The sequence below is a fragment of the Mytilus edulis genome, chromosome 2, assembly GCF_963676685.1.
Source record: "Mytilus edulis chromosome 2, xbMytEdul2.2, whole genome shotgun sequence".
Lineage (NCBI taxonomy): Eukaryota > Metazoa > Mollusca > Bivalvia > Mytilida > Mytilidae > Mytilus > Mytilus edulis.
Window position 1 is genome coordinate 39470366 of NC_092345.1, and position 14649 is coordinate 39485014.

The 14649-nt window shown below is 32.7% G+C and overlaps 1 protein-coding gene across 6 annotated transcripts in view; it reads left to right on the forward strand.

Annotated features, from left to right (window-relative positions):
* The window catches only part of LOC139510158 (PAN2-PAN3 deadenylation complex catalytic subunit PAN2-like), a 312625-nt gene that overhangs the window by 79560 nt on the left and 218416 nt on the right, over positions 1–14649 (forward strand). For all 6 annotated transcript variants that reach the window (XM_071296503.1, XM_071296504.1, XM_071296507.1 and 3 more), the window contains one exon: positions 9205–9323. In XM_071296503.1, the coding sequence (XP_071152604.1) occupies positions 9205–9323 (119 nt within the window). The remainder of the gene's footprint in view (positions 1–9204; positions 9324–14649) is intronic.

Genomic DNA, 14649 nt, shown 5'->3' on the forward strand with positions numbered 1-14649 from the left:
GTTTGATTTCATCAAAAATTGAATCCTTGGGGTTCTTTGATATGCCAAATCTAACTGTGTATGTAGATTCTTCATTTTTGGTCCTGTTTTCAAATTTCAAATTCTACATTAAAGTCCAAAGGGTCCAAAATTAAACTAAGTTTGATTTTAACAAAAATTGAATTCTTGGGCCTCTTTGATATGCTGAATCTAAACATGTACTTAGATTTTTGATTATGGGCCCAGTTTTCAAGTTGGTCCAAATCAGGATCTAAAATTATTATATTAAGTATTGTGCAATAGCAAGTCTTTTCAATTGCACAGTATTGTGCAATGGCAAGAAATATCTAATTGCACAATATTGTGAAATAGCAAATTGTTTTTTAATTAGAGTTATCTTTCTTTGTCCAGAATAGTAAGCAAGAAATATCCTATTTGTGCAATAGCAAGAATTTTTTTTAATTGGAGTTATCTTTCTTTGTCCAGAATCAACTTAAATCTTTGTTATATACAATATACAATGTATATACACTTTTTACTACCAACTGATAAATTTAAATAATCTTTACCATTCAGTGATAACAAGCAGTTTTTTTACATCTTAATATTTTATGATGTATTTAAATGAGTAGTTATTGTTGCAAACTCCATTAGAAATTTGAATTGATATCAGTTTTGAAAAAGGGAAACGGGGATGTGAAAAAAAGGGGGGGGGGGGGGGGGGTAAATTTTTCTCATTTCAGATTTCATAAATAAAAAGAAAATTTCTTCAAACATTTTTTTGAGAGGATTAATATTCAACAGCATAGTGATTTGCTCAAAGGCAAAAAAAAACTTTTAAGTTCATTAGACCACATTCATTCTGTGTCAGAAACCTATGCTGTGTCAACTATTTAATTTTAGATTTAAAAAGTTTGAAGAAGAAATCTTTAATTGATTTGTAAAATCTTGGCATTTGTTTTGTGTAAAAAAAAACCATGTAATGTCAAAAATTTGATCACAATCCAAATTCAGAGCTGTATCATGCTTGAATGTTTTGTCCATACTTGCCCCAACTGTTCAGGGTTCGACCTCTGCGGTCGTATAAAGCTGCGCCCTGCGGAGCACCTGGTTGATGAAGCTGAAGTCCAATCAACTTGAAACTTAGTGCACTTGTTGCTTATGATATGATCTTTCTAATTTTAAGCCAAATTAGACGTTTGACCCCAATTTCACCGTCCACTGAACATAGAAAATGAAAGTGGGAGTTTCAGGTTAAAGTTTTTGGTCAAGGTAGTTTTTGATGAAGCTGAAGTCCAATCAACTTGAAACTTAGTACACTTGTTGCTTATGATTTGATCTTTCTAATTTTAAGCCAAATTAGACTTTTGACCCCAATTTCACCGTCCACTGAACATAGAAAATGAAAGTGGGAGTTTCAGGTTAAAGTTTTTGGTCAAGGTAGTTTTTGATGAAGCTGAAGTCCAATCAACTTGAAACTTAGTAAACTTGATGCTTATGATATGATCTTTTTAATTTTAAAGCCAAATTAGACTTTTGACCCCAATTTCACGGTCCACTAAACATAGAAAATGAAAGTGGGAGTTTCAAGTTAAAGTTTTTGGTCAAGGTAGTTTTTGATAAAATTGAAGTCCAATCAACTTGAAACTTAGAACATATGTTCCCTATAGTATAATCTTTCTAATTTTAATGCCAAATTAGATTATTACCCAATTTCACGGTCCATGGAACATGGTAAAGGATAGTGCAAGTGGGGCATCCGTGTACTTTGGACACATTCTTGTTAGAAGTTATCTAGCAAATAAGAATAGATCTCTAGTTTTATACCAAATTCATTATATTAGAATATTCTTATTTTATTAGTAATACTTTCTTAAACAAATTGTCTTAATAATAAAATAAACATGTCTCCTATCTTACACATTTTGACAATACATAAATTAATGCATAAATATATTGTCTCATTTTTTTCTTCACTCTTTAAAGTTTATAAAGAAAACACTTCAAATATCACTATTTTGAACTAAAAGAACATAATTATACACTTATTCAAAATGGTGGAAATCAAATCTAAACCAATGTACTTACCAAAAGATGTTTCCAGAAATATGTGTTAAAACATCAATCTTCCTAAATCTAAGAGTCATGTCTGATCAGAAGAATACACTGCACTTATCAATGTCAATACAGTTATTTGTAACTTTTTTTTTATCTACATTCATTGTAAAATTCATATTTTATTCATGATAGCTAGAAGACATCTTTGCTTGCTATGTGCATGCTCAAACCCAGTTCAAATTTTAAATGTTTGAGGTTCTTTTGGGTATTGTGACAGTGTGATCACTTTAAGATATGCCCCTAATAATAACTTAATTACCTAAATCTTGAATATTTGATATATCTTATAATAAAAGAAATACTGTTTGTTTTTTATCTTTATGTAAAAGATTTATTTAAGTTAAAATACAGAAAAATGTATAATAAAAACATGTGCTTTCCTTAATTTTGCCTCAAACTTTGTGTACATTTATAATAATACTTCCTGTCCATTTGCACTAAAGACAGATAAAACAGATGGCACATAACATTTATATCACCAGGTCATATTTCTAATTGCTCAACTTTTGCTCAACTATAAAAAAAAAAATCAAATCCTGAACGCTTAACTTTTCCTCAACTTCAAAACTTTCAAAGTCTGAATGCTCAACTTTTCCTCAACTACAAAAATTTCAAAGTCTGAATGCTCAACTTTTCCTCAACTGCAAAAATTTCAAAGTCTGAATGCTCAACTTTTCCTCAACTTAGTATATGAAAACCAAAGATCAATTGCTCAACTTAATGGCCAGCTTCAGTTGAGGGCCAGTTGAGCGACATCTATCCAACATACAGTGCTTGGCCAGGTTTGAGTTGAGCTAAGATGCTCCACACCTAGCCCTCAACTATTTTGCTTAAAACAGCTAGCCCTCAACTGTCCGCCACATGGCCATCAACTGGCCCTCAACTTTTTTTTCTGTAGGGGAGGGTCAATTTTGGGGGTTATGGCTCAAAATGTTTTGGAATAAGGGGCAAAAAAGTGGAAAAACTAGTTTTTTCTGGTCAATGGACAATTAAGACAATTTAAAAGCAGCGTAAGGGAGGTAATCTAAATTTTTAAACATACAATGTTGGGTATGTTCAGATTTTCCTTCCTTACACTTCTTGTAAGTTATGTATAAAAAAATGTCAGGTTTTGGATTAATTGAAGAAAAAAAAGGGGGGTGGTAGTAGTTTTCAATATTTTTTTTCCAAATTTTTAATTTCACTATATTGTGCAATAGATTTGAAAGGCAAAAAAAAAAATTTCTAAGGTTACATGCTTTAAAAAAATAAGGAAGGTAGGTCGGTATTTTCATTTTATTTTATTATTTCATTTTCTTTTTTTGTGACATGATTTTGAGTGTGCAGTTTCGTCTTGTCGTGGTCTGAGTTGATCATGGGCCAAGTTTACCCATAATTTTAATGATTGGATTATTTCCCTTTGTTATTGATTGGAAAAAAATGGCAGCAAAATGTTTATTACATCGTGAATTTACTTAAAACAGCTATCATATTCATGATTAGGAACATTGGGATGTATCAGGCAACACTATCTTCAGTTTTAACACGAGTTCAGTTTATTTTTCACTTTACTACGGAAATAAAATGGCTTAGGGTCGGCGCTCAAAATAGGGTCGATCAGGTAACCGTAAACTGACATTTTTTTATTTTTATGCCCCACCTATGATAGTAGAGGGGCATTATGTTTTCTGGTCTGTGTGTCCATTCGTCTATCTGTCCCGCTTCAGGTTAAAGTTTTTGGTCAAGGTAGTTTTTGATGAAGTTGAAGTCCAATCGACTTCAAACTTAGTATACATGTTCCCTATGATATGATCTTTTTAATTTTAATGCCAAATTAGAGGGTTTACCCCAATTTCACGGTCCACTGAACATAGAAAATGATAGTGCGAGTGGGGTATTCCTGTACTGGGGACACATTCTTGTTTGGCCTAAGATCTTGACATTTGTATTGTGTCAGAAACTGATATTATGTCAAAAATTTTATCACAATCCAAATTCAGAGCTGTATCAAGCTTGAATGTTGTGTCCATACTTGCCCCAATTGTTTAGGGTTTAACATCTGCGGTCGTATAAAGCTGCAGCCTGCGAGCACCTGGTTATACGACTGCAAATGTTTTTTTATGCCCCACCTACGATAGTAGAGGGGCATTATGTTTTCTGGTCTGTGCGTCCGTTCGTCCGTCTGTCCGTTCGTCCGTCTGTCCCGCTTCAAGTAGTTTTTGATGAAGTTGAAGTCCAATCGACTTCAAACTTAGTATACATGTTCCCTATGATATGATCTTTTTAATTTTAATGCCAAATTAGAGGGTTTACCCCAATTTCACGGTCCACTGAACATAGAAAATTATAGTGCGAGTGGGGCATTCGTGTACTGAGGACACATTCTTGTTTGGATTATATAATGGTATGAGGTCGTCTGCGTCGTCCTTGTCCCTTGTCTTCTGCATCATTGTCAGAAGACACATTGCGTTTACGCACAATAACTTAAGTTTACTGGAATGGATCTCTTTGAAATTTTATGAGTAGGTTCAATACCACAAAAGCAAGGTTGGGATTGATTTTGGGGGTTATGGTCCCAAAGGTTTAGGAATTAGGGGCCCAAGTATTTATCTAGTTTAATATTTCAATTGCTCTGAAATTGCACCACAATAATGTTTAAAAATATAAGTAGAAGGTTGGGATTTATTTTCAGGGTTATAGGGCAAACAGTCTATGAATTAAGGACCATGAAGGGGCCAAAAACAAGCATTTTTATACGACCGCAAAAATTTTTATTTTTTGGTCGTATATTGCTATCACGTTGGCGTCGTCGTCTGCGTCGTTGTCGTCGTCGTCGTCGTCGTTGTCCGAATACTTTTAGTTTTCACACTCTAACTTTAGTAAAAGTGAATAGAAATCAATGAAATTTTAACACAAGGTTTATGACCACAAAAGGAAGGTTGGGATTGATTTTGGGAGTTTTGGTTCCAACAGTTTAGAAATTAAGGGCCAAAAAAGGGCCCAAATAAACATTTTCTTGGTTTTCGCACTATAACTTTAGTTGAAGTAAATAGAAATCTATGAAATTTTGACACAAGGTTTATGACCACAAAAGTAAGGTTGGGATTGATTTTGGGAGTTTTGGTTCCAACAGTTTAGGAATTAAGGGCCAAAAAAGGGCCCAAATAAGCATTACTCTTGGTTTTCGCACAATAACTTTAGTATAAGTAAATAGAAATCAATGAAATTTTAACACAAGGTTTATGACCACAAAAGGAAGGTTGGGATTGATTTTTGGAGTTGAGGTCACAACAGTTTATGAATTAAGGGCCAAAAAGGGGCCCAAATAAGCATTATTTTTGGTTTTTGCACCATAACTTTAGTATAAGTAAATAGAAATCTATGAAATTTAAACACAAGGTTTATGACCATAAAAGGAAGGTTGGATTTGATTTTGGGAGTTTTGGTCCCAACAGTTTAGGAATAAGGGGCCCAAAGGGTCCAAAATTGAACTTTGTGTAATTTCATCAAAAATTGAATAATTGGGGTTCTTTGATATGCCGAATCTAACTATGTATGTAGATTCTTAATTTTTGGTCCCGTTTTCAAATTGGTCTACATTAAGGTCCAAAGGGTCCAAAATTAATCTTAGTTTGATTTTAACAAAAATTGAATCCTTGGGGTTCTTTGATATGCTGAATTTAAAAATGTACTTAGATTTTTAATTATTGGCCTAGTTTTCAAGTTGGTCCAAATGGGGGTCCAAAATTAAACTTTGTTTGATTTCATCAAAAATTGAATAAATGGGTTCTTTGATATGCCAAATCTAACTGTGTATGTAGATTCTTAATTTTTGGTCCAGTTTTCAAATTGGTCTACATTAAGGTCCAAAGGGTCCAAAATTAAACTAAGTTTGATTTTATCAAAAATTTAATTCTTGGGCTTATTTGATATGCTTTATCTAAACATGATTATGGGCCCAGTATTCAAATTGGTCCAAATCAGGATTCCATATCAAGTATTGTGCAATAGCAAGAAATTTTCAATTGCACAGTATTGCACAATAGCAAGAAATATCTAATTGCACAATATTGTGCAATAGCAATTTATTTTCAATTGGAGTTACCTTTCTTTGTATAGAATAGTAGTTGATAATATATGTTGGAAATTTGCCAGACATGACTATGATGTCATTTTCTATTTTTATTTGCCAATAACTTTATGTAAATAACTTCATTGGAAATTTGCCAATATTAAATGTTGCTGATGAAGCTTTTTTTCCTTATCTTATCTAAAATGTTTTTAGATAATGTATGTTGGACATTTGCCAGACATGACTATGATGTCATTTTCTATTTTTATTTGCCAATAACTTTATGTAAATAACTTCATTGGAAATTTGCCAATATAAAATTTTGCTGATGAAGTTTTTTTTATTGTTTTATACAATAAACAATGTATATTCACTTTTACTACCAACCAATCTTTACCATTCAGTGATAACAAGCACTTTATTTTCCATTTTAATATTTTATGATGAATTTAAAAGAGAAGTTATTGTTGCAAACTCCATTAGAAATTTGAATTGATATCAGTTTTGGAAAAAGGGAAACAGGGATGTGAGAAAAAAAATGGGGGGTGGGGGGGTTAAATTTTTCTCATTTCAGATTTCATAAATAAAAAGAAAATTTCTTCAAACATTTTTTTGAGAGGATTAATATTCAACAGCATAAAGAACCCATGTAATGTCAAAAATTTGATCACAATCACAATCCAAATTCAGAGCTGTTTCACGCTTGAATGTTTTGTCCATACTTGCCCCAACTGTTCAGGGTTCGACCTCTGCGGTCGTATAAAGCTGCGCCCTGCGGAGCACCTGGTTCTAAATTACATAATCTTCTGTTCATGAAATGTACAAAACCGAAGTGTTATGGGTAGTTTTATTTTTTTTGTGCATTTTTCGTTAAAGAAATTACAGATTTGAAGCTATGTGACCATTTTGAAAAAATAATGTGAAAATTTGGTATTGTTTATATCTGTATATTTTATTTTTTCAGCATCTTACTTGTTTAAAGAAACTTTAAACCACAAAAAAGAAGAATACTTATTTTTATTAAATTTGAGGTTCTTTACCTTGACATGTTGAAAAATTCAATAAATGGTCAACTAATGAATTAGGAAATCTAGATTATAGCTTGATGAAAGATATGAAAACACCTTTAGAGTTGTTTGTTATACTCTAAAGACCGCTAAAAAATCGAGAATCAATACATTCTGATGCATAGAAGCGGTAAAGTTATAATTTTGTATCAACTTTTATTGATATTTCTGCTTTTTTTGCAAGAGTTATCTCCCTTTTCAATGTAAATCTCCGTAGAAATTTTAAATGGTGATTTTTTTTAGTCTTCCTCAAGTAAGATTTTATGGGACTTTTTTCTGTGTAAATTTTGGGTATACAAATGTAATGCTAAAGATTAAAACTTAAAAATCTTCTGTTGCAATTACTTTCAGGTTAGGGTCAAATTTTGCTAGATCGACTGGACTATTAAATGAGTAGTTATTGTTGCAAACTTCATTTGAAATTTGAATTGAGATTATTTTTGGAAGAAGGGAAAGTGGAGGGGAAAACAAATTGGACAAGGGGGTAGGGTAAATAAGAATTGTTTGGGGGTTACAATTTTTATATGACCGCAAAATTTTGTTTGGGAATGTATACTGGTATGATGTCGTCGAAGGTTTAATACCACAAGGAAGATTGGAATTGATTTTTGGGATGATGGTCCCATTGGTTTACAAATTAAGGGCCCCAAAACAAGCATTTTTCTACTTTCAGGATAATAAATTATGTATAAGTATTTCAATTGCTCTGAAATTGAACCACAATATTTAATACCTCAAATACCTCAAGTACCTCAAGTAAAAGGTTTGGGTTCATTTTGGGGTATAAGGGTTCATCTGTTTAGGAATTAAAAGCTTGGGTGTTTCCAATTTTTTTTAAGGGGTTTAAAGGTTTTTTTTCAAAAATTTTCAAATTTCAAATTTTTGAAAAGTTTCAAGAAGAAATCTTTAATTGCACAGTAATGCCCAATAGATTTGTAAGACCATGATAAACATGATATTTTTTTTGTGTCAGAAACCTATATTATGTCAAAAATTTTATCACAATCCAAATTCAGACTGTATCAAACTTGAATATTGTGTCCAAAAATTTTCCACAACTGTTCAGCCTCTGCGGTCGTATCAGGCTGTGCTCAGCGAAGCATTTTATTCAGATTTTAGAAATTAAAAAGAAAATTTCTTCAAATGGAACCCAGATGATACATATTATGTTATATGTGTTCTGATTGGCTAGATGACATTTGTATGAAAAACTTAAACCAATCAAAACATGTCAAGTTTTCCTGGCATAATCTTGGGTTTTTGTTGAGCCTGCAACTTTTGTCTTAGAAAGCTTGACATAGGGATAGTGTTCCAGCAGCAGTGTTAGGTAACTTCTTAAAAGCTTTATATTTTAGAAGGTGGAAGACCTGGATGCTTTATACTTTGTATATAGATGCCTTATGTGACAAAGTTCCCTATGTCACATGTCCATTGTCCTTGACCTCATTTTAATGGTTCAATAAAATGTTGAGATGTTTTTTGTAATGTTAATTTCTCTCTTATATGAGTGACAGGAGAACTATATTTGGTATGTGCATACCTTGCAAGATCCTCATGCCTGGCAAACAGTTTTCACTTGATCTCGACCTTATTTCATGGATCCGAGAACAAGGTTAAGTTTTGGTGGTTAAGTTCCATATCTCGGATACTATAAGCAATAGGTCTAGTATAATTGGTGTAAGGAAGGATTGTAAGGTATACATGTCCATCTGGCATATGTCAATACACTTTGTTAAATCAGAGAGGAAGCCATTTATCTAATCCTTTGTTTTTCCTTTAATTCCATTGCTATATGTATATTTTTATTAAAGAGTACTTGTCAAGTTTATGTATGTTGGATGCAATCTTGATCTTGTTACAAAGAATGACATATCATGGTTGAAGATGTATATAGCAGCTGTCATGAAGAATGGTGGTAACTTTACTGTTCCAATGATCATATTTGATTGTGAACTTAAATGGTACGATATATGTCCCTTGTGTTTTTAGGTACGTTTGTATGATCCTGCAACCTTAAGAGCAGAACATGTTCTTGATGCTCATAATGGAACTCTGTCAGACTTTGATCTACAAGGAAATTTATTAGTTACCTGCGGTTTCTCAGCAAGGTAAGTACACTGTTGTGCATAAACTGAAATTTGACAGACAAACAGTGAAAAGTCATAGGGAGAAGAGAAGTAGACACAAGTCACATATCAGAACCCTTCACCAGTCAGGGGTGCTACTTAAACAAGTGATTTCATTATCACCTATTTCTGTGATTTTTTATAGGACCGCAAAAATTTTAATTTTTTGGTCGTATATTGCTATCACGTTGGCGTCGTCGTCTGCGTCGTCGTCGTCCGAATACTTTTAGTTTTCGCACTCTAACTTTAGTAAAAGTGCATAGAAATCAATGAAATTTTAACACAAGGTTTATGACCACAAAAGGAAGGTTGGGATTGATTTTGGGAGTTTTGGTTCCAACAGTTTAGGAATTAAGGGCCAAAAAAGGGCCCAAATAAGCATTATTCTTGGTTTTCGCACAATAACTTTAGTATAAGTAAATAGAAATCAATGAAATTTTAACACAAGGTTTATGACCACAAAAGGAAGGTTGGGATTGATTTTTGGAGTTGAGGTCACAACAGGTTATGAATTAGGGGCCAAAAAGGGGCCCAAATAAGCATTATTTTTGGTTTTCGCACAATTACTTTAGTATAAGTAAATAGAAATCAATGAAATTTTAACACAAGGTTTATGACCACAAAAGGAAGGTTGGGTTTGATTTTGGGAGTTTTGGTCCTAACAGTTTAGGAATAAGGGGCCCAAAGGGTCCAAAATTGATCCAAAATTGAACTTTGTGTGATTTCATCAAAAATTGGATTATTGGGGTTCTTTGATATGCCGAATCTAACTATGGATGTAGATTCTTAATTTTTGGTCCCGTTTTCAAATTGGTCTACATTAAGGTCCAAAGGGTCCAAAATTAAACTTAGTTTGATTTTAACAAAAATTGAATCCTTGGGGTTCTTTGATATGCTGAATTTAAAAATGTGCTTAGATTTTTAATTATTGGCCTAGTTTTCAAGTTGGTCCAAATCGGGGTCCAAAATTAAACTTTGTTTGATTTCATCAAAAATTGAATAAATGGGTTCTTTGATATGCCAAATCTAACTGTGTATGTAGATTATTAATTTTTGGTCCAGTTTTCAAATTGGTCTACATTAAGGTCCAAAGCGTCCAAAATTAAACTAAGTTTGATTTTAACAAAAATTAAATTCTTGGGCTTATTTGATATGCTTTATCTAAATATGTACTTTGATTTTTGATTATGGGCCCAGTTTTCAAGTTGGTCCAAATCAGGATTCCATATCAAGTATTGTGCAATAGCAAGAAATTTTCAATTTCACAGTATTGCACAATAGCAAGAAATATCTAATTGCACAATATTGTGCAATAGCAATTAATTTTCAATTGGAGTTATCTTTCTTTGTATAGAATAGTAGTTGATAATATATGTTGGAAATTTGCCAGACATGACTATGATGTCATTTTCTATTTTTATTTGCTAATAACTTTATGTAAATAACTTCATTGGAAATTTGCCAATATAAAATGTTGCTGATGAAGCTTTTTTTCCTTATCTTATTAAGTCTCCCAAACAAAGTTTGGAGACTTATTGTTTTTGGTCAGTTCTTATTTTTTTTATTATTCTTCTTCTTCCGCCACTTTAAAAAATGAACTTGTGCGCAGCGTTTCTCCAAAACCGCTTGTCAGATTGACTTAGGATTTCACAAAATGGTAGACTAATATGTCTAGGTGAGCCATCAATCTTTCCTGTGTGCATTGGGGTCTATTAAGGGGTATTTTGGGGGGTAGAAAGATGGGAGGGGTTTACTATAGAACCCTATAGGATTTTATTTTCTAAAATTTTCAAATGAATATAACTTGATAACTGTATGTGATAGATACATGCAGTCTTCAGGAATGATTATAGGACAATAAAACAAATCACAAGAAATATAGGGGGAGTCCCTGGGAGTTCATCCCCACCCCCTTCAATTTGAGAATATGCTTATATCTTGTAACCGATCCAGATCCCCACCCCTAAACCATATATATTCCTGATTGGGACAATAAAACAAATCAAATGCAATTAAAGGGAGGTCCCCGGGGGTCATCTCCACCCCGTTCAATTTCATAATGTGCTATTATCTTGTAAACGGTCCAGATCCCCACCCCTAAACCATATATATTCTTGTAGGGGACAATAAAACAAATGAAATGAAATAAGAGGGAAGTCCCTAGGGGGTCACCCCACCCCCTCTTGTTTGAAAACTTGTGAACGGTCAACATCCCCACCCCTAAACCATATATATTCTTGTAGGTGACAATAAAACAAATGAAATGAAATAAGAGGGAAGTCCCTAGGGGGTCACCCCACCCCCTCTTGTTTGAAAACTTGTGAACGGTCAACATCCCCACCCCTAAACCATATATATTCTTGTATGGGACAATAAAACAAATCACATGAAATTAAATGGAAGTTCCTGGGGGTCATCCCCACCCCGTTCAATTTGAGAATGTACTATTATCTTTTAAGCGGTCCAGATCCCCACCCCTAAACCATATATATTCTTGTAGGGGACAATAAAACAAATGAAATGAAATAAAAGGGAACATCTGGAGGGGGTCACCCCACCCCCTCTTGTTTGAAAACTTGTGAACGGTCAACATCCCCACCCCTAAACCATATATATTCTTGTAGGGGACAATAAAACAAATGAAATGAAATTAAAGGGAATTTCCTGGGGGTCGCCCCACCCCGTTCAATTTGAGAATGTGCTATTATCTTGTAAACAGTCCAGATCCCTACCCTTAAACCATATATATTCTTGTAGGGGACAATAAAACAAATCAAATGAAATGTAGGTAACTTCCCTGGGGGTCACCACCACCCCCTCCTGTTTGAATACTTGTAAATGGAGGAGATCCCTACTCCTAAGCCATATATATTCTTGTATAGGACAAAAAATCAAATCAAATGAACATATGAATGGCGAGTTATGGGAGCTTTGTTTGGGAGACTTCGTAACAGCATCCTGTTACAATTACTTCTTGTCTAAAATGTTTTTAGATAATGTATGTTGGACATTTGCCAGACATGACTTTGATGTCATTTTCTATTTTTATTTGCCAATAACTTTATGTAAATAACTTCATTGGAAATTTGCCAATATAAAATGTTGCTGATGAAGTTTTTTTTATTGTTTTATACAATAAACAATGTATATTCACTTTTACTACCAACCAATCTTTACCATTCAGTGATAACAAGCACTTTATTTTACATTTTAATATTTTATGATGTATTTAAAAGAGTAGTTATTGTTGCAAACTCCATTAGAAATTTGAATTGATATCAGTTTTGGAAAAAGGGAAACAGGGATGTGAAAAAAAGGGGGGGGGGGTTTAAATTTTTCTCATTTCAGATTTCATAAATAAAAAGAAAATTTCTTCAAACAGTTTTTGAGAGGATTAATATTCAACAGCATAGTGAATTGCTCAAAGGCAAAAAACAAACTTTTAAGTTCATTAGACCACATTCATTCTGTGTCAGAAACCTATGCTGTGTCAACTATTTAATTTTAGATTTAAAAAGTTTGAAGAAGAAATCTTTAATTGATTTGTAAAATCTTGACATTTGTTTTGTGTAAAAAAAAACCATGTAATGTCAAAAATTTGATCACAATCCAAATTCAGAGCTGTATCACGCTTGAATGTTTTGTCCATACTTGCCCCAATTGTTCAGGGTTCGACCTCTGCGGTCGTATAAAGCTGCGCCCTGCGGAGCACCTGGTTATATTCAGTTATCACCTATATAAGTGATTTTGGTGTTTTCTTTGATCTTCAAATGCTAATTTCATTGATTTTCCATATTTTCACAAACTTTTCTATAATTTTCCTACATAAATCAATCATCCCTTTATCTTTTGATATCAATTTCACCAGTGCACAACCCTTGGGAATTGTTCTGTAATCAAATATTCATTAACTACTCTTACTATCAGACAAAGGTCAACAGTATTAGGTGACCTGATTGGTTTTCTTTAGAATTAGAATGATTTATTTTAAGGTTATGTCCTGATCTACAAATTTTTCCAGTTTTTGCATATTCAAATAAACTGTAAACACTGGCAGACTTATCAAGCAAATTTCTGCATGTACATAGTTGTTTTTTCAATGGAATTCTTGTCTTTTTACCAATAAAAAATCAAGCTTGTGGGAAAAATATCCAAAAAATGTTATAAACACTTATTGAAGTGATTAAATTTTAACTTCTCAAATTACTTGTTTCAGTGATTTTGAAAAGTCTGTGCAAAAATTTTAAATATTTCACAGCCAAAATCACTCAAAGAAATCACTTGTTTAAGTACCACCCCTGACTGTTCACTCCTACAAATCCTCAAGTAAGCCTAAAGTTGACATCTGTGATGTATGATATACTACAGATATGTTTACTACATGTACTAAACAGATATGATAGCTTTGTAATTTTCACTATTCTCTTGTGTCTTCAGAATTTTTGTAATACAGCATGCTCTCGAGTAGTCAAACAACCATGATTGTTGTAGCTTTCATTAAGGTAATGAGGCAACTGCCTCAGCAAACTCTTGACCAAGAAAATATTGAGAAGATTAAGTAGAGATGATTTAATAAACCAGATTTTCAGCTGCCAATTGCAAACAGTGTCTGTTCATTTACATGAAAACGCTTTGAAGAAATTATTTCTAACTGAGATATGTTGTTTCCTGTGTAGTCCATCAGCTAGTTCTCAAAAGCGCGCTAGTTAAGGAGTTTGTGTTACACCCCAGGGTACCGTGATTTTTTTAGATAGAATTCAACTTCATTATCTTATTGATAAAATACAAGGTGTTAGACTAAAAAAAAAGTGTCCAAAAGAGGTTTAAAAACGTCCCTTTCAATGGTCCTCTCATTTAGCAATCACGACTAAGTAATTTTTAAATAAGATTTTTAATATAAAGCAATTAAAAAAAATAAAGTATAGGTTTAAACAACTAAAACAGATACAAAACTATCATATTAATTGTAACTCGGAAGATTTTTTGTTTAAAAAAAAATGTTTTTTTACATCAAAAATAATCCGATTTTTTTGTTCAAATTAAGGCATATTTTCTCCTTTCATAAAGAAATTCGTTATACAATTACCCGTTTTAGTTAATTAAACTTGAGAATTAATCATTATGCAATGTTTAAATCATTTGCAGTATTTATATATCGTCTAAAATATGAATTATTTCATAAAATATATGTACGTGCAACTACTCGTGAAATACCGGAAATCACCAAATTACCGTCTTTGATTCAGTATACAACATGTACAATGTATTCACACATAAGCATTATCAATTTGCAACTGAAAACACACAT